The sequence below is a fragment of the Chelonoidis abingdonii genome, chromosome 11, assembly GCF_003597395.2.
Source record: "Chelonoidis abingdonii isolate Lonesome George chromosome 11, CheloAbing_2.0, whole genome shotgun sequence".
NCBI lineage: Eukaryota > Metazoa > Chordata > Testudines > Testudinidae > Chelonoidis > Chelonoidis abingdonii.
The window spans coordinates 35254862-35276327 of NC_133779.1; the positions used below are offsets into that span (position 1 = coordinate 35254862).

General features: G+C 53.6%; 1 protein-coding gene across 1 annotated transcript; it reads left to right on the top strand.

Annotated features, from left to right (window-relative positions):
- The first annotated feature begins 422 nt into the window (after positions 1–422).
- On the top strand, positions 423–21427 carry HDGFL2 (HDGF like 2). The gene is made up of 16 exons (XM_075070875.1): positions 423–633; positions 3211–3287; positions 3374–3512; positions 6021–6218; positions 7636–7752; positions 8860–8931; positions 9574–9715; positions 9973–10048; positions 11608–11893; positions 14293–14390; positions 15626–15696; positions 16159–16229; positions 17353–17454; positions 17563–17776; positions 19233–19359; positions 20176–21427. Exons 1-16 carry the CDS (start codon positions 559–561, stop codon positions 20267–20269), a joined length of 1959 nt encoding a protein of 652 aa, XP_074926976.1. The 5' UTR covers positions 423–558; the 3' UTR covers positions 20270–21427.
- The last annotated feature ends 39 nt before the right edge of the window (positions 21428–21466 follow it).

Below are 21466 nucleotides of genomic sequence, written 5' to 3' on the forward strand. Positions count from 1 at the left end.
CCCTGTATCATCCCCTCCTCTCTTACAGCCACCATGCAAGACCCATACCCCCCCTGTCGCCCCAGAATTCCCTCTATTAACAACGCCCTTTCGCCCCCCCCGTTCTCTATTCCCGTCTCATCAATCCCTCCATCACCTTACCCCTGTCCTACACCACCTCCCTGCCCCCACTCTCCCCCATGGACTCCCCTGGCCTAACCTCGCACCTACAGCCCCCTCCCCACACAGCTCACCCGAGAGGTCACAGCCCTCCAACCGTCCCCCGCTGCTCCGGCAGCGGCCCAATCCCTACTTTCCCAGGCCCCACCTCCGAGCCTCGATTTGGAGGGCCGGGTGAGTGGCAGAGTTCCCAAGGGCCAGTGCGCTGGGGATTGCGGAGGGGGGTGGACATCCTGCGGGCCGAGGGTCCAGTTTCCTCCCTCCCCCCCCCACCGCCGTTTCCCTCGGCGGGTGCAGCGGCTCTAGGCGCTGTGCTGCGGCCTGTTGCCCCGTCCCCCGCGCCCCCGGAGCCGGCCGCGCCCGGCTCGGCTCGGCTCGGCCCGGCCCGGCCCACGACCCATGCCGCACAGCTTTCAAGCCCGGAGACTGCTGTCTTCGCCAAGGAGAAGGGTACCCGCACTGGGCCGGCCCGGGGTAGACCCCAGCCGAGGGGAACGCCCCCAACCCACCCCGGGGGCGCCGCCCGGGCGGGGAACCCCCTAAGCCAGCCCCGGCCCCCCTACTCCAGCCCCGGGGGCCCCGCCCTAACCTCGTCAGCCCCGGGGCGCCCCGGGGGGCCCCCTACTCCAGCCCCGGGGAGACCCCCCTAACCGTCGCCCCGGGGGCGCCCCGGGGGGAACCCCCTAACCTCAGCCCCGGGGGACCCCTCCTATCCAGCTCCGGGGGACCCCCTAACCTCACCCGGGGCCCCCCTACCCAGCCCCGGAACACCCCCTAACTCAGCCCCGGGGCGCCTCGGTGAACCCCTAACCCAGGCCCCGGCCCCCCCTCAACCTCAGCCCCAGTGGGGCGAGCGCCCGGGGGACCCCGACCCAGCCCGGGGGGTTGCCGGCGGGACCCCCCGCTTACCCTCAGACACCGGGGGGAGCCCTAAGTGCCTCTCAGGAGGGCCCCCCCACCCCCAGGGAACCCCCTTCCCTTCCCCAAGGAAGCTCAGCCCATCCCTTTATGGGGAGATTCTTGAAGGGGGGACCCCTAGTCCGGCCTGTGGTCTGGGCCTACTCTGCATTGGGGCCTGGGGTGCAGGTGATGGAGCGCGGGGTGAGGATTGTGGGGAGCAGGGCGTGCGGAGGTAGAGCCACTGGGGCTCAGGGGTAACGGGGCAATGTGTCTTGGGGTGCAGAGGAGGAGAGACAGAGAGAGGGGTGATTATGGTGTGGTCCTTGAGGAGCTGGAGCGCCAGGAGGCAAGATGATGGATTGTGGGGTGCAGGGGTGGGTACTAGGGAGACGAGGTGCAGAGGGTAATGGATCATGGGGTGCAGAGGTGGGTGTTAAGGGGAGGTGGGGGTATAAGGAAAGATGCAGGGGAGGGTGTTGGGGAAGATGTTTGCAGAAGAGTAAGGTGATGGATTGTGGGGTGCAGGGGGTTGTGAAGAGATGGGGTGAGGAAAGGGATATGGATTGGGGTAAGTGGTTATGGAGTGGGGATCACAGATGACAGTCTCAGGGGTAGTCAGTTATTTTTTGTCAAGGTCCAAATTTCTTGTTCAAGGTCCAGACTCCAGAGAAAATAATAAAAAAAACCCTACAACAATAATAAGTAAAAAGATTTTGGGGTCTGTTCAAACGCATCTGGTGGTCTGGGTTTGGCCTGCAGTCTGCCTATTGACTGTCCCTGGTCTGCAGCAGGAGAGGGGAGGTTCTTAGAAACACAGGATCCAGAGGGGGGGTGCTGGATCACTGGAGGTGGGGGTGGTCATGGGCAGGTGGGAGTTACTGATCTGTTATTGAGTGTCAGGTGATGGTATGCAGTGTGATGAGGTGGTAGGGTGACAGCATTGTGTGGCTACAATGCTTGGAAGGGGTATGGATGAAACACACAGGGTGATGGTATCTGGTAGAGATGGAGTCAAGTGATGGTTCCTAGAGTGGGGGGGTGGGTATATTGGGTGTTGATAATCAGGAGGGTCATCGTGTGTGGGGAACACCATGTGGATGAGAGTGCCTTGGGTAGTGGTCCTGAAAAGTAAAGATGATTGGAAGCTGAGGGCAGTGCAGGGCCACCACAGTGTGAGGGGGTGTAGTGGCAAGAGGCAACAGGCTGCAAATGCATGGAATTGGGATGTGGTGGATACCTGAGGAAGGTTGTGGATGTTGGAGCTGGGAAGACAATGCATGACCTACAGTGTACCACAGGATCTTCTAGTATATCTTTCCTATTTCACCTGTGCACTGTTTGTACTTTGCTAGTGCTAGAATATGGGGCTCCGGTAGAACTTGGTCAGAATCAGAAGGATGCTCACATTGCTGGAGTCCCAGTCTGCTCTGGTCTGCTCTCTCCCTCCCCTGGGGGGCCCTTTCCTGTGAAGACTTCCCCAATGTGCGAGGTCGCCCACTTGCATGTACCCTCCCATTTTTCTGTAATCACAGATCCAGTAACATTCCTGGGCTCGTGCCTAGAAGCTGTGCCTCTGGCTATGTCATGGGCAAGTGACTGACTGGAGGCAGTGGGACATGCGGGAAGACAGAGTTTCCTGTGCGTTAAGGGCCAATCGCCTCAGGCCTGGTTGCCTCCAAGCAGCCTGGGCTTTTCCTATAACCTGTCTCCAGCCAGGAAGGACAGTTCAGGGCCCCCTGCTGGAGCAATCTCCCTCCTTCTAAGTAGGGCTGGATGGGATTCTCCTGGGAGGCCTTCCATGTGCTCTTAGTGGTAGCCCAAGCCAGATACTCGTGTTCCCCCTCCATCTTCATGTGCAGAGCCTATAACCTGTGCGGCATTCCCAGCCCTAAAGGGATTGAACCAAGGTTTAGGACAGAGCTCTTGCAACACCACTGCTGGAGTTGGTTCCCTGCTGTTACTTGCCAACAGATCCTGCTTGGCCATAAAAATGACCTTAGAATTCAGTGTGCAGAAGGCTCCCTTCCTCCGCGTGTTATTGTAATGCGTGTGTGAAACACAAAGCCGAGGCTGGCTATCAGTCAGCTGCCTCCTGAGGCTGCACCCTAATCCTCCATCTCTGACCACCTCCTGCTTTGTGCTTCATTTCAGATTGATGACATAGCAGACGGCGCTGTGAAACCCCCGCCGAACAAGTACCCCATCTTCTTCTTTGGGACGCATGAGACGTAAGCCCCGCTGTCCGCATGATTTCCTTGCCGTTGTCCACTTCCCAGCAGCTTGGGACTGACCTCTGCTTTGTTCTTCTCCCCAGAGCCTTCTTGGGACCTAAGGACCTGTTCCCTTACGACAAGTACAAGGACAAATATGGGAAGCCAAACAAGCGAAAAGGCTTCAATGAGGGATTGTGGGAAATCCAGAACAACCCCCATGCCAGTTACAGTGCTCCTCCGGTGAGTGTGAGAGCATAGCTCATGTGTGGTCAGCCGTGACTAGGGGCTCTGCATACCTCTGTGCTTTGTGCCTTCAGATAGCCTTTCCTTCTTTTCCTGCTGCCTGGAACAGTGGCCTTGGAAAGCTTCCATGTCAAAAATCTTCCTTTTTGGGAGCAAAATAACTAACCCTCCTCACACCTGCTTTACAGATGCCTAATCCGAGGCACAGAGTTGAAGTGACTTGTCCAAAGCCACATAGGAAATCTGTGTCAGAGCAAGAATTAGAACTGCAGAGTTCCTGGCTCCCAGTCGTATGCTCAGGCTGTCAGATGATGTTAATCTCTTCATTGGCATCAGAGCACCTGAACCAGAGGCCACTGAAGTCACTAGCATGGTTCTCATTGACTTCTATGAGCTTTGGATCAGACTCAGAGAAAGCTGTTTACGGTCCAGTGTTTCAGTGTATGAAGGACACTATATATAATTATAATTGAATGATACAATTTATTACATAGTGATCTTCCTTAAGGTATCCAGAGCTGCTTCATATATACTTGGTCTGAAGAGACAATGAAAGGCTTTAAGGTGAGGTATAGAGGAGATGGCTTAGAGGAAGATAGTTTCAGACTGAAATGAGCAGCAACCCCCTACCCAAACTGTAGCAGAGTTTGAGAGAGAGACCATAGATTGCAGTGAACAGGCACAAGAGATATCTAGATACAAGGGCATAGATATAGAGTGAGATGATTCTGTGGAGAGTTTTGAGAGCAACTTAACATTGGCTACAGAGATGAGTGGGAAATCACTGAATGTAAGAGAAGCTGGGGTGACAAACTCCTGGTGTCTGGAGCTAGAGGCTGTTCTGGACCTTCCTGAAGTTCTCAGAACAGGGTTTAACGAAGCCATGAAAGAGAGGCCTGCAGTAGTCAAGGCAGCAATTAAGGCAAAGGTAGGGATTTCAGCAGAGATGGGCTTGAGGAAAAGATGAACTTCGGCATGGTAAAGGCAGAAAGAAAAATTTGGAGTCAAGAGTGACTTGAAGGTTTTTGGTCTTGGGAGCAAAGTTAAGGAGAATGCCAGGAGCATCAAGGACATAGGGCAAAGACGGCTGCCAGAAGGAAGAATTCCGGTAGTAGGTAATTGGAAGTGGCAGTCATGACAAAAATGGGAGACTGAGTCAAGGAAAACGGAGAGCTTGGTCATCATCGCCATATATATGATGTGCACTCTTGAATTGAGGCCTGAGACCCTAGGTGGGGCCTTTTGAGGTGCTGCCTAACAATAGGATGACAGGAAGTTGTGAAGTCTTCACTGCGGATGGTTAAAGGGGCAGTCAGAGAGGTGGGATTCAAACTAGGAGAGTAGAGGGCTGGTTAAATCCAACCCCTCATGGGAAACTTTCAAATGGGAAAGTATCTGCAGCTGCCCTGGGATAACGTATTTTGGGAAGAAGGATCTGTGATCAATGGCTTATTAGCCCCCCTAAGAGGAGTCACTCACTTATGAAGGGATTGAAAGCCAGAGTGGAACTGGTCGAGAATGTTACTTTCAAGGTGGCAAGAGCAGGTCACCTTCTTCAGTACCCTGTGGAGAAAAGGAAAGCTGGAGTTTGGCTCACCAGTGAAGAGAAGTTAGGTGGGCTTTTCAGAGAGGCCGATGATAGCAATACCTTCAGCACAGCATGGTGAAGGTGGGATCATGAGGGCAGAGTGCAGCTCTAGTTGACCCCAGAGATGGAAGGGGATCCAGTGGGGAGTTGTCTTTGTTCATCAATGATCTAGATGGGGATGGCGTACAAAAAGGTTATGGAAGGGATTTCAGGGGGTTTGGCCAAGGGGAGCTTAGAGGGGCTGTAGAACAGTGGTTCTCAACCAGAGGTACGTGTACCCTTAGGGGTACTCAGAGGTCTTCAAGGGGGTCCATCAACTCATCTAGAGACTTGCCTAGTTTTGCAACAGGCTACATAAAAAGCACCAGCGAAGTCTGTACAAAGTAAATTTTCATAGATGATGATTTGTTTATATTTCTCTGTATACTACACACTGAAATGTAAGTACGATATTTGGATTCCCATTGATTTCTTTTCTAATTATGCGGTAACAGTGGGAAAGTCAGCCATTGTTCAGTAATAGTGGCAGTGACGCTTGTGTATCTTTGGGTCTGATTTTGTAAGCAAGTCGTTTTGAAGTGAGGTGAAATTTGGGGATACGCAAGACTAATCAGACTCTGAAGTGGGGACAGTAATCTGGAAAGGTAGAGAGCCACTGCTGTAGAAGCAGCTTCATTAAAAGGTCAACATGATGCTGTCCCTTATCACGGATCTCGCCCTTAAGTGTGGGTTCTAGCTTGCTGTCAGCAGGGGAGTTATCAGCTGATGGCAGCTGTTCATGTGGCAATGTGAGGTTCAGTCATACTCTCCATTGTGCTCAGCTCTCTTATTCCCTGTTTCTTTGCTGTGCTGACACGTATCATGAGAGCTGCTATTGAGCAGTAACCCCTGACCTTTCCATTTCTTTGCCTCTTCAGCCAGTGAGCTCCTCAGACAGCGAAGTTCCTGAGAATGACCCGGTGGCAGGGAGTGATGGAGGAGAGGAGGAAGACGAATCGGCTGCCATGGCAGTTGCTACTGTCGCTGCAGCGGCCATGGAGAAGCTAGACAGCGATGAGGAGTCCGACAAGGGGAGCGACCATAGTGGGCTGAAACGAAAAGCGCTAGCTATGAAAGTAGGTTTGCCCCATTGTGATCTGTGGGGGGGAAATCACCTGGCTAGGAATAGAAGGATGATTATATTTATATAACGAGTTTGCACATGACTCATGAAGCACTTTAGAAATTGTATATAAGGCGGTCACATCACCCACTACTTAGCTGCTACGATCCACCCCAGAGGTAGCTGCATTTATCTTGGGGCAGCCACATGGCACAGCAGGGTGTTTTTAGGAAGGACGTGAAAACAAGGTCTCCTGTTGATACTCTAGAGGGAAATTAGAGAGAATCCCAAGTTCAAAGGTAGCCAAGACACCAGGTCTAACCCACCGACTGACATCACCGGCTCTGTTTACGCACACCCACACTGGTATCGATCAGAAGACGCTGTCACAGTGTGTAGACCGTGCATGGGATCAGGCATGAGTTCTGTGTACCTGTAGACTGCATGCTGGCTGTTCTGAGTTTATTATAGAAAACAGTAAGGAGGGTGGTGGCTAAAGCCCTGCTCCATTAGATTTTGTTTGATCTCGTGGGCAGAGAGGGCAGCAGTTGTAGAACTGATAAATGAAATTGTTTTTAATTGTTCACTTTATCAATATAACTTCTGTTCACTGTTTGCCATCCACTACACTTGTCTATATTGTAACTTCTGTTCACTGTTTGCCGTATAGTATTTCAATCCCCATTTTAAAACGCTCACTCCATTTTGTAAAAGCTTCCTCCGACCTTCATTTTGCAAACCCTGCTGTACTCTTATTAGTTAGTTTAGATGTGTGAATGAGGTATGTATGGATGATGGAATCAAAATCCAGCCCCAGCCTGTCCTGATGAAATAAAGTTCAAACCCCACCGGCTGAAGATGCAGACAAGAGCCCTAACAAAGTAAGAAGAGTCCACTCTAAAAAGAAAAGGTGCAATAGAAGGAAGTCATGCCTGCAACTGACAGGTGATCAATCACCAAACCCAGAGGCAGCGTGACACAGCAAGACCTATAGACTCTGGATTCAGAGGATAGCCTACAAAAGGGGTGGGTGAGATGGAAAACTTTTGAGGGTAACATTCTGCTGACGACATGGAAGGGCATCGGTGCATGCCCAACAGAGACCCAGCTCGTCCTTGAGCCTGGCTTTCCTGGCCAGTTAGCCGCCACAAGCTACAAACCCAAGCTGCAAAATCAAGCCACAAACTCAAGCTATCTTCAGGACTGGTAACTATGCAGCAGCTGCAGAACATCTGGTGTGTGTTTGTGTGTGGTGTGTGTGTATGTATAAAGATTAAGATATTAGTTATTGGTCATAAATCAAATTATCAGAATAAATGTGGCATCTTTGTCTTGCCCCTGAAAAGATCCTGTGTAGTTTTGTCTGTACAACACAGTGAGGAATATACCAGCTTGTGGCAGCTGTTACGTTGCTGTTTCTCTGATTTCAGATGCCAGTGGCTAAACGACCCCGGAAATCCTCCAGCGACCTCGACCAGGACAGTGCATCTCCCTCGGAAGAGGAGAACTCAGAAAGTTCTTCTGAGTCAGAGAAAAATAGTGACCAGGTGATTAAGTGGTTTATAGATTCCCCTGTGCGGCACTGGTTTGGATGGGGTGGGCAGGTTCTGCTTAGCTAACCAGATCCTGGCGAGAATATAGGACGAGGCGCACTCTGCTTATGCCCTCTCTTGTACTGTGCAGGATCCCAGTTGTCAGCTAAATGGGCCACATGAAGCCTGGGGAATAGAATTTGGAATAGTCTGGTATATACCTGTACACATACTCTCTACCACTTGAGCTCAAGCAGCGTCTCCATAAATTGTTGTTAGTAGTAGAGTGCAGCCCTTTCAGTCACTAGAGATGGAATCCCAGCCCTCCGAGCCTGTCTTCTTGCTGCTTCGGAGGGGCAGTGGCACGCCACGTTACAGCACGCATACCATTTGCCTAGTACCGTTATATGCCTGGCTTCCCCTTTCACAGGGCATTGACGAGAAGACATGCCCCTTTGCTCTGACAGTAGCACCCAGTGCAGTGGCTCCTGCCTGGTGGTGCTGCTCCCCCCGCCCCACAGTTTCTCTTTGCTTCCCCTGCTAGCTTACTGCAGTCCCCAATTCCTTCCATGAGCGCTGAGTCCAGCCCAGGGCTTGGGCATCCCTGGGTGGTGACAGCAGGCAGCACAGGTTGGCATGGTGTGTGGAAGGCCACCCTAGTCTTCAGGGCCTGCCTTCATGCCACTTGGCGCTGACTGGCTAGGCACCTGTGTGCCAGTCTTTCTCCCACTGTTCTCCAGCTTTGTGAAAAGTCATGTCTTTCTGGGTCTCTGCTCTTTCTAAGGTGCCCAATGCGCCTTTGCCGGAACATCCTTGTCCCAGTTAAGACTGGACAGCTAGTTTGTTCTTGGGTTGACAAGCCCCTGTGTTTTGGGGCAGCACCTGTGGTCTGCGGAGCTCAAAGTCCAGGGCTGTTGGATAATGAGGAGGGGAAGGAGTTTGAGTTGGAGGGGCTGACCTGGGGCCATTCCTTACCCCCCTGATGCCAGCCAAGTGTATATCCAGAAGGTGCCCTGGCTTCTCACTGTCTGGGCATGGGGGTTACTGCTGAGAGTGGTGGGGTGAAGCTTCCACAGCCAAAATGAGGCCTTTCCTAATTCAAATATGTCCATCCCTTCCCAGGACTTTACTCCAGAGAAGAAGCCAGTGACCAGAGCTCCCAGGAGGGTGTCTGCAGGTGGAAGGAAGAAAAAGGTAAAGGGCCCTTGAAGCGAGCAGCCCTGCCCCATTGCTAGTCCATTTTCCCTGCGGGTTAGCCCCGTGGCACTGAGAGCTTGTCTTTGCCAGTCGGCGTCCAGCACAGATTGTGGCTAGCCAGTCAGACAGACCCCGTCTCTCTGGCTGGAGGTGGAAAGGCATTCCAAACACACACAGTAGCTGAGAGGAACGGAAGAGACTAAATTTCTGATTCCATATTGCCCACAGGAATGAATGAAGAGGGAGAGGAGGCAGGAGGATTAGGAGGGGTGAGCGGGAATAACAGGCTTCCTGCACATGGATTTGACGAGTGGGGTGAGCAACAAGAAGGGATAGTCATTGATTTTAGTGGTGTCTTCTGGCCTTGTGGTCATCTAGTCTGACCTCCTGCATAACAAAGGCCTCGGTGACTAAACCAACCATTTCACCACGTGACGTGTGCTGATAACAGAACTGTGTGTGTGAGGATTTGCCAGGGCATCCCCCCAGCTTCCCTTGGACACTGATCCTTTACCTAAGGGAGTTGGAGGTAGATTTCCCCTTTCGTCCCACTTATGGTTCCCGTGGGAAGGCAGTTCAGCTCCCCTCCTCTCTGACCCACGCACGGATCCCCCTCAACGTTCTCTCCTTTGCTCACAGAAGGTGGATTCGGGGTCCGACTCGGACTCCAAGGTGGATTCGGAGGAGGAAAACGAGACAGTGGACATGACTAAGTCGGACTCTGATTCGGACTCCGACTCGGACGTGTCTGTGAAGAAGGTTCCACGGGGCAGGAAGCCAGGTAGGGCTGAAGGGGAGCTATCCAGGCTTCTTCCAGCTCTTCCCAGGCAGTTCTGGAAGGGAGCTGGGCTGGGTGGGCTCAGCAACCCACTTTTGTGTGGGAGCCTTCATTAATCTCACCCCAATAGATGGACTGAAACCCAGGCCCATCTGAACTGGGTTACCCTTCCTTCACGCACGCTGCGTCTGGCTGTCGGAGGGGGTGAGAAGGAGACTGTGTCCTGCGGTGCTGAACCCCTGATCCTTTGTGTCTTGTAGCTGAGAAGCTGCCCCCAAAGCCTCGCGGCAGGAAACCAAAGCCTGAGAGAGCTCCGACCAGCTCCAGCAGCGACAGGTAAGCACTGAGGCTATGGTGAGGGGCACCAGGGACTGGCTGGGATGCCTGCTCTGATATTCAGACACTTTTGCCCAGAAGCAAAGGAGTGCGGCCCGGGGCTTGGGTCACTGATCCCAGGCTCTGTGTGGGTTCGGCTTCTCCCAGGAGCTAGCCAGGGCATCTCACTGGTGTCCGGTCTCAGTTGTCAGCTCGATGAGCAGAGTTTGGCCAGTGAGTACCATTCTTGACTCTGCCACAGACTTCCTAGTCGCCTGGTCTTTCTCTGGCTCAGTTTCCCCATCTGTGAAAACAGGGATAAAATTACAAACCTCAGTCCCAGGGGTGTTCTGAGGACAAATGCATGAATAAATGGGAGGTGCTCGGGCGCCACGGAGAGGGAGAGCTCTCACCTGGGCTCTTTAGTGCAGGGACTGTCAGGTGCAAAACATTTGTCCAGCACCCTGCATATTAGGGCCTCGAGGCACTGCCATGGTATAGATGTTTAATAATAATGGGGCCCATGTCAGTGCCTGGCTAGCTAGCAAGGAGGGCCGGTAGCTTTGGTTGCCACCAGAGGGGATGCCTCGTGTGAGTTGCATGGCAGTCGCTGCCAGACAGTCTCTGCTCTGTGCAGCACTTCTGGCTATGGGCTAGTCTGTACTAGAAAAGGTTTCCTGGGGTAACTCACTACTCTGGCAAAGCCTCTTAGTGCAGACTCCGCGGATAACGTGAAGGAGAGCTTTTACTGGTGTAGCTAATACGGGTTCCCCAAGCAAAACAAGCTATCCTGGCAGAAGTGGAAATCCCACCCCTAACCGACATTGCAAACCAGCCAACGCTTCCAGTGTAGACCTGGCCTGTCGGTGAGGGGGAAGTGAATGGGCTGGAACTGACAAGACGCCAGACAGGCTATGTTATCCAGAAGGGCCCTGTGTGGAGCGTAGGGAGGAGAACGCAGGGTCCAGAGGGATTTGACCCATACATACCAATTGCAGCCCAAACCGAGGCTGGAAGTTCTCAATTCTGTGAGACAGGAATCCCACCCCTGCAACTGGCGCTAATTGGGCTCCCCTTGGCGACCAGGGATTGCATAGGACCTGAGACTGAACTGTTAATGCAGAGATCCCTCCAGATCAGGGCTGAGGCACTGGCAGGGCGCTGAGCAGAAAGCTTGCATCGCTGGAAGTAACTGAAAGCCTTCAGTCTCCAGGGCTGTCAGGCTGACCTCTCTGGCCAGCTCTCCTTTCGTTCAGAAAAGGGGCACGTCTCAGGGGCAGGAGAGGGCAGTGAGTGATGGTAACTGTGTGCAGCTGCTTGATGGCCTCAGACCTCTGCAGGGCAAGGGCATGTCCAGTGGCCTGTGCCCCACGGTCCACTGAAAATCTGACGCTGCAAAAAGTTGATGTACCAGGAAGCAAGGCTGGTGCTTCTCTCCAGTGTACGGGAGGCACAGCGCTCCACAGCATCTACAAGACTCAGTGGAAGCAGGGCTCAAAGTGGGGGAGAAGGGTGCACGGGTCCCATCTTCACAGTGGGTTTCCTGTTCCCTATGATCCATTTCCCTCTGTCCCCGACAGTGACAGCGACAGCGACGTAGATCGCATCAGCGAATGGAAGAGGCGTGATGAGGAGCGCCGCCGGGAGCTGGAGGAGAAGAGGAAGAGGGAGCAGGAGGAAGAGATCCGCAGGCTACGGGAGCAGGACAAAGAGGAGAAGGAAAAGAAGAAGGAGAAGGCGGAGAAGGGGGAGGAGGTGCACTCAGATAGTGACAGCAGCATGGATGACGAGGTGGCCAAGAAAGGCAGGAAGATCCGAGGCAAGGACCAGTTGTCATCAGACTCTGACTTGGAGCTGGAGAAAGAGGTGAGTATGTGGGACTGGGGGGATCCGGGCATCCAGGCAAGTGATCACATGGGGAGTGAGTTTGGGGGCATCGCTGAACTCCTCCTGTGATTGGCCTAAACCTTTCTTGGTCTCAGAGAAGCTGAGGAGGCGGAGTGCCCCTCTCACCCCTGAGATGGTTCTCTCCCGGATCGAGGGGCGTTGGGAAGGGTTGGGGTCAAGGAAGATCACCCTGCTGCTGTCTGTGTGAAGTCACTCCTGCACTGCTCATGAAACTCTGAGGCCAGACCCAGGAGGAACGTGTCCTGCTGAATGTCCCAGGCATGCCGCCCGCTGGTGCCTCACCCAGGTTAGCTGAGGGCTGTCACTGCGGCTCCAGTCAGCATGGCTCACTTGGGTGATCAGCTTAGCCAAGGAATAAGCTACCAGAGTCACGAGAGGGGGCAGGACGGAGCCACCTTGAATTAGTTTTGTTAACGAACTCCTCCGCAGAGGCTTGCAGGTGAGATGTTGAACCAGGCTCCAGCTGCTTGCCCTCAGGGAGGATCCCATGGCACCCTTTGGGGGGGAATCTGTTAGGTCAGCCCTGCATACTGGCTCCATTCTAACAAGGGCACATCTATTCTGCTTCACTAAACTTTGTTGGGAGTTTCAGCTAGGTGCTGGATACTTCTTCATTTCCTGTCTTAGCCTGTTGTGTGGCATTGCTAGAAGCTGCGTAACAGCTTTCACATTCCACCCCAGAGCTGGCTGCATTTCGTTGGTTGAAGTAATCTCTGCACATCAGTTTGTGGAGGGCTTCAGGAATTTGGATTGGAAAACTCTCTAAGTGTGAGACCTTTGCTGTATTTGGACCGGCCAGAGCAGTTCCCGAGTATAGCCAGCGCAGGGCCCAGGCATGGCAGGAAATGGAGCAGGGCTTTGTAGCAGCAGCTACACTGGCACTCAACTGGAAGTTCTGCAAGAATTCTGCCCGCTTGGCTCGTGAGGGCAGGAAGGCTTTGCCATGGCATTTCATGCTAGCCAAGGGTGGATGCACTTGCATCTATGGCCACGTCTAGACTACGCGCCGGATCGGCGCGTTAAAATCGATTGCTCGGGGATCGAAATATCGCTTCTGGTCTGGATGCGATATCTCAATCCCAGAGCGTGCTTAGATCGATTCCGGAACTCCAGCTAGACGACCGGACTTCCGGATTCGACACGGCGAGCCGCGCGGATCAATCCCGCGCGGTGAAGACGGGTGAGTAAATCGATTTTAGATATTCGATTTCAGCTACGCTATTCTCGTAGCTGAAATTGCGTATCTAAAATCGATTTAATCTCGTAGCGTAGACCTGGCCTATGACTTCAGTTAAAGCCCCAGACAATGTTCTGGAGAGAGGCCTCTTCCCTTAAGACAGCAGTGACCTCCTCTGGTAGCAGCTTGATGAGACTGGAGTGCTGTCCCTTGACCGTGGCCAGCAGTGCATACGTTACCCCTCCACCCTACCAGAGTGCCTCATCTCCAACCTTGGGGTAAAAGGGGGTCACAGCCTGCACAGCCCATTCAGTCCTTGGTCTCTGCGCTGAGGCTAGTTAATTGTTGGGGTGTGAGGGTGATGTGACATGGACCTTTGGTTGCTGGGAGGGGACAGAGATCTGTCAGACTCATTTCACACAAGACTGCCACTATATGGGTCACTAAACTGCTGCCCCAGCCTAAATTTGAATGGCCAAGCTTGAGGTGGAAATCTCCATAACACATCTGCCTAAGCCAATTTTCTGAGCTGTCCAGGGGGATAAGAGAGTCTGAAATGAGCAAATCTCCTTTCTCCGCTCCATCTCCACTGCCAGAGGGAGAAGCCGTAAAATCAGTGTTGTCTCATGGCCAGAGCTCGGGACTGCGTGGTTCCCAGCTCTGCCACTGACTCACTGAGTAGCCTTGGGGAAAGTCACAGCACCTATCGATGCCTCAGTTTCCCCAGATGGAAAACGAGTATCTCAGGGGAGCTGTGGGGTCTAATATCAGCAAAGAGCTGAGAGATCCTCTGGTAAAAGGCTCCACAGTATACGTGTGCAAAGGGATACCATGCCAGTACTATGATTGAAACCAGACCTGTGGGTACCGGAGCAGCACAAGGTCGTATTCATAGCAGGGGGACAGGGTTACGGTTGGTCAGAGCCCGACTCTAGGTGGTGCTGCAGAAGGCTGGGCAACCCTAAGCCAATCTAATTACTTCACTTGTCAGCTCTTTGGGGCAGAAACTTTCATATAATTGTGCTAGGCGCTGCACACCAATGGGCCCCAGCTCTTGGCATCCCCAAGACACAGACCGCGCGTCGGAGGGGCTGGAATAGGACACCACCATCCTCTCCCCTTCTGTGGCGAGGAGGGGCCTGCCGCAGCCCTCAGCGTCTGCATTGTTCTCTTGTTGAAGGTAAAGAAGCCGCTGAAGAAGCAGCAGCCCTCAGAGTTGTCAAGGAAACCGAATCTAAAGGAGAAGAGGGGCCGATCGGAGGAGAAACCTCGCAACAAGTCAGCATCTTTCTGCCGGGCTCTCGATTTCTCCTTGTGCTTGACCCTTCCCCCTGGATGTGCGGGGAGGTGGGGAGGTGGAGATTCTCGTGCCTCCTGGCTGACAACTCCCCCCGGTGGGTGGGGAAAAGGTTCCCCTCCTGGAGCCCATGGCAGAGCTGTGCTAAGCATCTGCAACTCTGGGCACAAGCAGCTTTCCAGGGAGGTGGCAAGGTGGTTCTCCCCTCGGGTTTCTAATGGCGTTAAGAAGGGAAGGGAGGTGGTGCTGGAGCAAATCTTTAAGGCACCTCTGATCTGTCTCTAACGTCGTGTGCCTTTAACCAAGCCCGCCTCAGCTGGATGGTCCAAGCAGCCTGCAGGGCCGGTACCATGTAGGGGAATGACAGGGTCACAGGCCTCTCTGAGCAAGGGAACATCTCTTGAGGCCTGCTGTCATTACTGGGACTCCGCTCCCAGGGAGAGGGGGCTGCAAGGAGTCAAGAACCGCTGATAGAGCCCTTAGTAGCCTGTTCCCCAGGAGAGGGGGGGCCCCTGTAATTTCCAGGCCTGAAATAGGAATCACTCAGGTCCAGCATATGAGGCATGAGAGTGGGAGTCAGGACCCTGAGTTCTACCCTGCCTCTGCCACTTACCTGCCGTGTGACTTGGGCAAATCACTATGGGACACATCAGAAGTGGCCTGTAAGTTTTCGATCCCTGGAGCCCGATTCTCCAGAGGTTCAGAGTACCCCCAGCTCCCACTGATTTCCACGGGAGCTAAGAGCGCTCAGCCCCTCAGCAAATGAAGCCCGAGATGTCACCGGCTGGGCTTCAAACACCAGGACGTGTCTGAGAGTGTGGGCCTTAGTCCCTCCTGTGCCTCAGGATTCCTGACTCTCCCCCGCCTTGGTGAAGTGCTTTGAGATCCAAGGTTGACAGCACTGGGGAGGTGCTCAGCAGCAGCGTTATCTCTGCGCAGAGAGCTGGTGCAGCCCCTTCCCCTTATTTAATGCACCCGGAGTAAGCCAAGCCCTCTAGCAGGTGGTGCCAGGGCCACATGTGCTGCCATGTAAACCAGATGGGTAAAACTCTGCCAGGAAGGCTGGGCATCCCCCTGCCCTCCCCAGTGAGAATTGCAAGACCATCGTCCTCCCCTGTAAGCCAGGGCAGTGGGTATGACTCCTAACTGGGGTATTTCTAACTTGCAGAGGTGTGAATGAGCAGCTTCTTACTCTTGTTTCCCTAACCCGCTGTAGACCTTTCAGAGTGGAGCGAGGCCGGAGAAAGTCTGACGCGATCCCAGAGAGGAGGATGGAGAAGAAGAAGGGTGAGAGAGCAGGTTACTTCTGGGGAGGGGAGAGGGACTCTTCTGCTCAGTTATCCTGGCCTGGGGCATGGGGTGCAGAGAGAGTCTCCCCAAAAGAGGTCCAGTGTGTTGCTGTGATTTGGCTCTTCAGTACAGAGCTGTTGGGGGCGGGGGTGTGGCCAGGCTGGCTGTAGGAGGTTTCTTTGGAGTTCAGGCCACGTGCCCAGCTCAGGATAACGAAGCAACGATGACTCTGTTAGCCCATTCCCAATCCTTCCTGCTTCTGGGGAGACTCTGCATATTGTCTATTCCCAGGAGGCCAGGGGTCATATTGAATCGGAGCTGAAAGCCCCAGATGCCCAGTGCGCATTCTCTGTGCTTTCAAACGCCCAGTGTCCTGCTGGAGTCCAGCAGGCTAAAGACAAGTTAAAACCAACCAAGAGGGGGCTAATGCCTTGGCATCTTTATTTTACATGATCTTAGAGCCCACAATTGAAGAGAAGCTTCAGAAACTTCACAGCGAGATCAAGTTTGCCCTGAAAGTTGATAATCCGGTGAGTACTGGCGAGTTGGGAGGGGGCTGGGGAGGGGATCCTCTAAGAGTGGTCCCTCCTGCTTGGGTGTCCCCAGACTATCAGTGACTGGGGTCTGCTCCTCCCTGCTCTTTGTGTCACTGACGCCTGTGCAAAGTGAGTGTCAAACTTCCCCTGATTAGAACCCTTGTAGGTCCACTGCACCACACACAACCTCAGGCCGAGCGGGACCAGACCCTGTTGTCTTTGGGCATCTGTCAGCTTTTAATAGTCAGTGGATTCCTGAATGATCTCGTACGCTTGAGGCCTCCAGGATCGGCCTCCGCTCTTAGCTGTGTGGAGTACTCTCTGGCTTTCATGCTGTGCGGGGGTGCTCAGCCTTAAATGTTGACATCTGTGGGGGGTTCCCTGGTCCTCCTCTCTTCCTCCTTATAACCTCCATCCGAGCCAGCTCCAAGATCTGTTAGCACGTTCTTCATGCTGCATATTAACCGTAGTGTCCTATTATTGTCTGAGATCTCTGCTGCTTGGGGATGGACTCATTGATCATATTGGTCTCTTCCATGTCGAACTCCTACAGTCCTATGGGATACATTTGATTCCGCACTGTTTTAAAGGAGCAATACTCAGCTTTGCCACTAGATAGTGCCAAAGGTGATTTTTATTTCTCCGTGGGCTCTCCTCCCCTATCTCTGAGAATTTCCCCTGCTTAGCTCCCAGCGTCCCAGCTGCTGCACAGCTGTGCTCTCTGCTGATAGGCAGCTTCGCTACAGTGGATGTGGATCCATGCAGTAGTGGCATAGCTGAAGGTGGGGATGGGTTGCCTAGCGCGCGTCAGCTCCTGGTGAGGGTAGGTTGCATTGTTTAGGAGGAAGATCAGGATCGCGGGAGAGGGACAAAGATGAGTCTGTGTGGCAAGTGCCGTAGACTTTGGATCTAAGCCTAAGAGGTTCTTCAGCCTTTTTATCAGTGTCTCTGCTCCCCAGCCTCCCCAAGGAAAGGGAGAGATCCTGGGGTTTCCCTGCTGCATGAAGCCTGAGAGGGGATGGAATAATCCACTAAGTAACTTCACTGAGCACTCCTTGAGTCCCTGTCACCACCTCTGCCTGGTGGAGATAAATCTCTGATCTCTCTCTATCTGCAGGATATCAAGAGGTGCCTGAATGCGCTGGAAGAGCTGGGAACCCTGCAGGTCACCTCTCACATCCTCCAGAAACACACTGATGTGGTGGCTACGCTGAAAAAGGTACGCTGGAGGTGGGATAAGGGAGGTGTGTGTGGGGATGAGCGCGCCTTTCTCTGGGACAGGGGGCCAGTCTGTGGCCAGCCCTGCCTCATTGTGTGTATGTGACAGATCCGTCGCTACAAAGCTAACAAGGACGTGATGGAGAAGGCTGCCGAGGTTTACACCCGCCTGAAGTCGCGCGTCCTGGGGCCGAAGATAGAGGTGAACCAGAAAGCCAACAAAACTGGGATGGAGAAAGACAAGGGAGACATGGAGAAGGGCCAGGAGAAGCTGTCGGGAGGGGAGTCCCAGAACGAGAAAGAAGAGGAGGAGACCAATGCTGGTAACTATAATTCACGCTGCTGGGAGGGTCCCAACCTGCCTGGGCACACAGCAAACCTGGGGTGCCCTGTGGTGAGGGCGGGGGCTCTTCCTTTGTGATGACTACTCTGAGAGTGAAAGCAGAAGATACTCCAGTGACTCAGCCTGCCTGCTCTGGGAGAGACTGGACCCTGGTTTTATCACTTGTGAAGCAGGGTCACTGTCTACCAGTGTCTTACAGGGAATTTCCTACTGCAGCGGTTCTCCTTGGGGGGCACAGAGGGCGACAGGTTTCTCCCTCATGGGCTCGTTGGGGTGGGGGCTGGGCAGGCTTATGGAGGGTCGCTCTCTGACAAAGCTCGGCACAGCATGGAAATGCTAGAGACGCCTGTCCTAGCAGCTGTAGCGATGCAAATATTTGCAGGAGACCTGCCTGAAGAAGGGGGCATGTTAATTCTTTGCCTCCAGTGCCCCACTGCTGCAGGTTACACCCCAGACACCCGTGATGTCACCATTTGGTTCGGGGCTGTGGGGTAAGAACACCCAAATGGCCACGAGAGCGGGAGCAGCGTCTACCTCCAAGATCTGCATGTAAACCTCAGGAAGTGCCCTTTGGTTTATTACAGCCTGACTGGCAGAGCCCAGTGGCTCCCAACTCATGCCTAATGCATAAATTAAATGCGAGATTCACACCAGTGGGGAGCAAATGGGAGTAGCTTCACCTTTAGGTGGCCACTTTAAATCTTCCCCAGATGGATAGCGACCAACACCTGTTGGTGCCTATAGAGACCCCATCCGAGACCAAGGACCCATTGGGCTGCTCACTGTATAGGCACAAAGCAAGCAATTCCCTGCTCTGAAGAGCTGACAAGCCAAGCATCGTCTGGTGGCTGTGGGTGCCCCGTTTGGGCAGCCCTTGGCCATGTTCCAGAATCCACCTGGGGCAGCGGGCTCAGCAGAGGGTAAGGACTGAGCAGGCCCCAGAGCTGGACCGATCTCTTCCCCTCTTAGCGGTGAGGTATCCAGAGCGCTGGTGGGATGGCGCTGAGCGGGGAGCTTTTCCCTGCTGCCGCTGTGCTGTGGACAACTGGAGAATTTTAGTCTCCAGGGCTGTGGAGCTGCCATCTTGGCTTGATCCCTAGAGAGACAGGAGGCAGGATGGCCTAATGATTAGATTAGCAGCCTGCAACTCAATTCCTTGCTCTGCCTCAGACTTCCCCTGTGACCTTGGGCAAGTCATTTAGCCCCTTCTCCCTCCGTACAATGGGATAATAGCTCTTCCCTGCCTCACAGCTCCCTAAATACATTCAAAACTGCAAGGCACTCAGCTCCTCACTTGACAGGACCAGGTAAGTACCAAAGAGAGTGGGGAAAAAGAAAGCAACAGCTGCCATTGCTTCCAACTGGGGAGCCAAGCAGGCGAATGTGTGCACCCATCTCCTCCCGTCCTCTCCTCCCCTGCTTTGTTCCCACTGTAGATCTGTCAGCCCCCGTAAACGGGGAATCCATGTCCCAGAAAGGGGAGAGCATGGAGGATAAGGAGCGAGACAAACCCCAGGGATCTGGCGATGGAGAGCGAGAGGCATCCCCAGAAGACGCACATGAGTGAGCACCCGCTTCTGGCTTGGGGAGACTCGGTGGTAGGGGTTCATCTCGTACCTGCTGAGGGGCAGGAGGCCGCAGCTCCACAGTGCCCATGGGGCCAAGGAGGCTGTGGGACACGGTGATGCGTTGGTGCCTGCGACTGGGTATGGAGCTCTTCCAGAGCAGAAGCCTTTTACGAAGAGTGTCAAGGCCAAAATCTCTGGGTTTTCTAGCACCGAAGGAGTCCTGAGAAATCCCTGTTAGGCCCATTTCTAGGCTTCTGCAGGGTTGTTCCCCCTCTGTGTGTGATCAGGTGCTTCTACAGCCCCTCAGCCCCAAGCAATGGGGCTTCCCCCAGCAACTGAGTATAAACCCTGCCAACCCACGTGGCATGACTTCCTCCAGCCATCCTTGTGGGCAAGTGCATGTTAGCAGAGAGGCACCTGCCTGGGGGCGATTGTTCTCTTCTCAGGTCCATGGGCTTGGGGGCACCATGCCTGGGGCTAGGAAAGTTAGTGTGATGGGGAGGAGGGGCAGTGTACTCATTGGGATGTCCTATAACTGTACTGTTGAAAGGGGGGTGTTGCTTGGCTACCGTGTGGATGGGTGGGAAGGGAGGGATGGATAGATGGGTGTGGAATGGGGAGCAGGGAGAGTGGATGGCTAGAGGCGTGCGGCTGGGCAGGGAAGGGATACATAGAGAGGTATGAATGAGGAGGGAAGGAGGATACAGTAACCCCAAGCACCCACCTCCCTGCTTCGCTCCCCGCGAGTGACAGTCGCTTCCTAGCTTGGAACTGAGGCGACTCGGTGACTTTCCTCTGCTCTCTGTGGCAGCGCGCAAGACTATCCCGAGATCAAAAGGCCCAGTACCGACAGGGAGAGGGTCCGCCTGGAGTCAGAATCCATGGACGAGGAGGAGGACAGCTGAGGCCGTGGCTCCTGCACGGAGGAGAAACACTCGCAGGGTCTCTGCACTGAAGGCAGTGAAGGAGACCGGCTCTGCCTTGCCCCCATGTTTCAGAGTTACTTCACTAAGTCGCACTGTAGCTGATGCCTAGGTCTTGTTCCCCCGCCCCTCCTGCTCCTGTGAAAGGAAAGAACTTCTGGGGAGGCTGTGCCGTATGTTTGTATTTGTCTCCTTGGTTTTTTGTTGGGTTTTTTTCCCCCCCCACCTAAATTCTTGTGATCTAAACCAACATGAACTGAATATAAAGGGTTTTTTAATGAAAAAAAATCATTTATTCGTCTATTTTCTTGAGCCCCTGATGATGGCTGTAACCCTAGGGTAAGGAGGGACATCCTTTGTGTTTCCTTTGGAAGTGTGGTTAGACTCGGGAATGTGGCTGTAAAAATAACGCCCAAGGGCTCCCACGTTTCGTCGCCCTGCAGCACCAGATCCAGCCTGGCCCATCTTACAAGCTAGAGATGACGGGGTGGTACTGCCTGCCTCAGCAGGGATATGACAATCACCTGGATTCTTTCTGTTCTCCCCAGACCTGGAGATTCTGCCGTTGGGTTGCAGCTATTCTGCATGGCCCAGTTGACTCCAGCGCGTGGTCCCAAAGCTGTGCTGGTTCTTCAGGGCCAAAACTCGGTGTGGGTGAAAAGCCAGCAGAGCTCTGGCTTGGAAACATGGTATGCCAACACTGAGTACAGATCCTACCGTGGTGTAACCGCACTTTGCAGGGCATGTTTATCAGGACCTTCTAATTAGAAATCTCCAGCCCATTAGCCTTCCCCCGTTCCCTACTGCTCTGAAGCCCCAGAATCATGTGGGGACGTCCTCTCCTGCAGCACCCAGGACACTTAAAGCCAGAGGCTGTATCACTCCACCAGCGAACTGAAGGCTGAGAATGGAGCACTGCACTGTCATGCTTCTTTGAGGGGTGCCTGTAGTATGGGGGGCTGCCACTGGCTGCTTTTATTTAAAATCCACTTGAAAAAGAAAGTTGCTTATGAATAACAACAGCGTGAGGGCTTCATCTCAGGCAGCAGGAGTAGGAAACATCTTTAGGTTTTGATGTGTTTCGGAAGGATCTTAAGCTTTTGTATATGTAAAATAAAGACTTGTCCATCTGAAAAGGAAGATGAGTGTTCCGACTGTCTCCTTTGCACTGCAGGCAGA

Coding starts and splice junctions, on each gene's coding strand:
- HDGFL2 (XM_075070875.1), top strand. CDS start 559: ATGCCGCACAGCTTTCAAGCCCGGAGACTGCTGTCTTCGCCAAGGAGA. Junction 3,513..6,020: donor CCAGTTACAGTGCTCCTCCG/GTGAGTGTGAGA, acceptor TTGCCTCTTCAG/CCAGTGAGCTCCTCAGACAG. Junction 17,455..17,562: donor TGGTGGCTACGCTGAAAAAG/GTACGCTGGAGG, acceptor TGTATGTGACAG/ATCCGTCGCTACAAAGCTAA.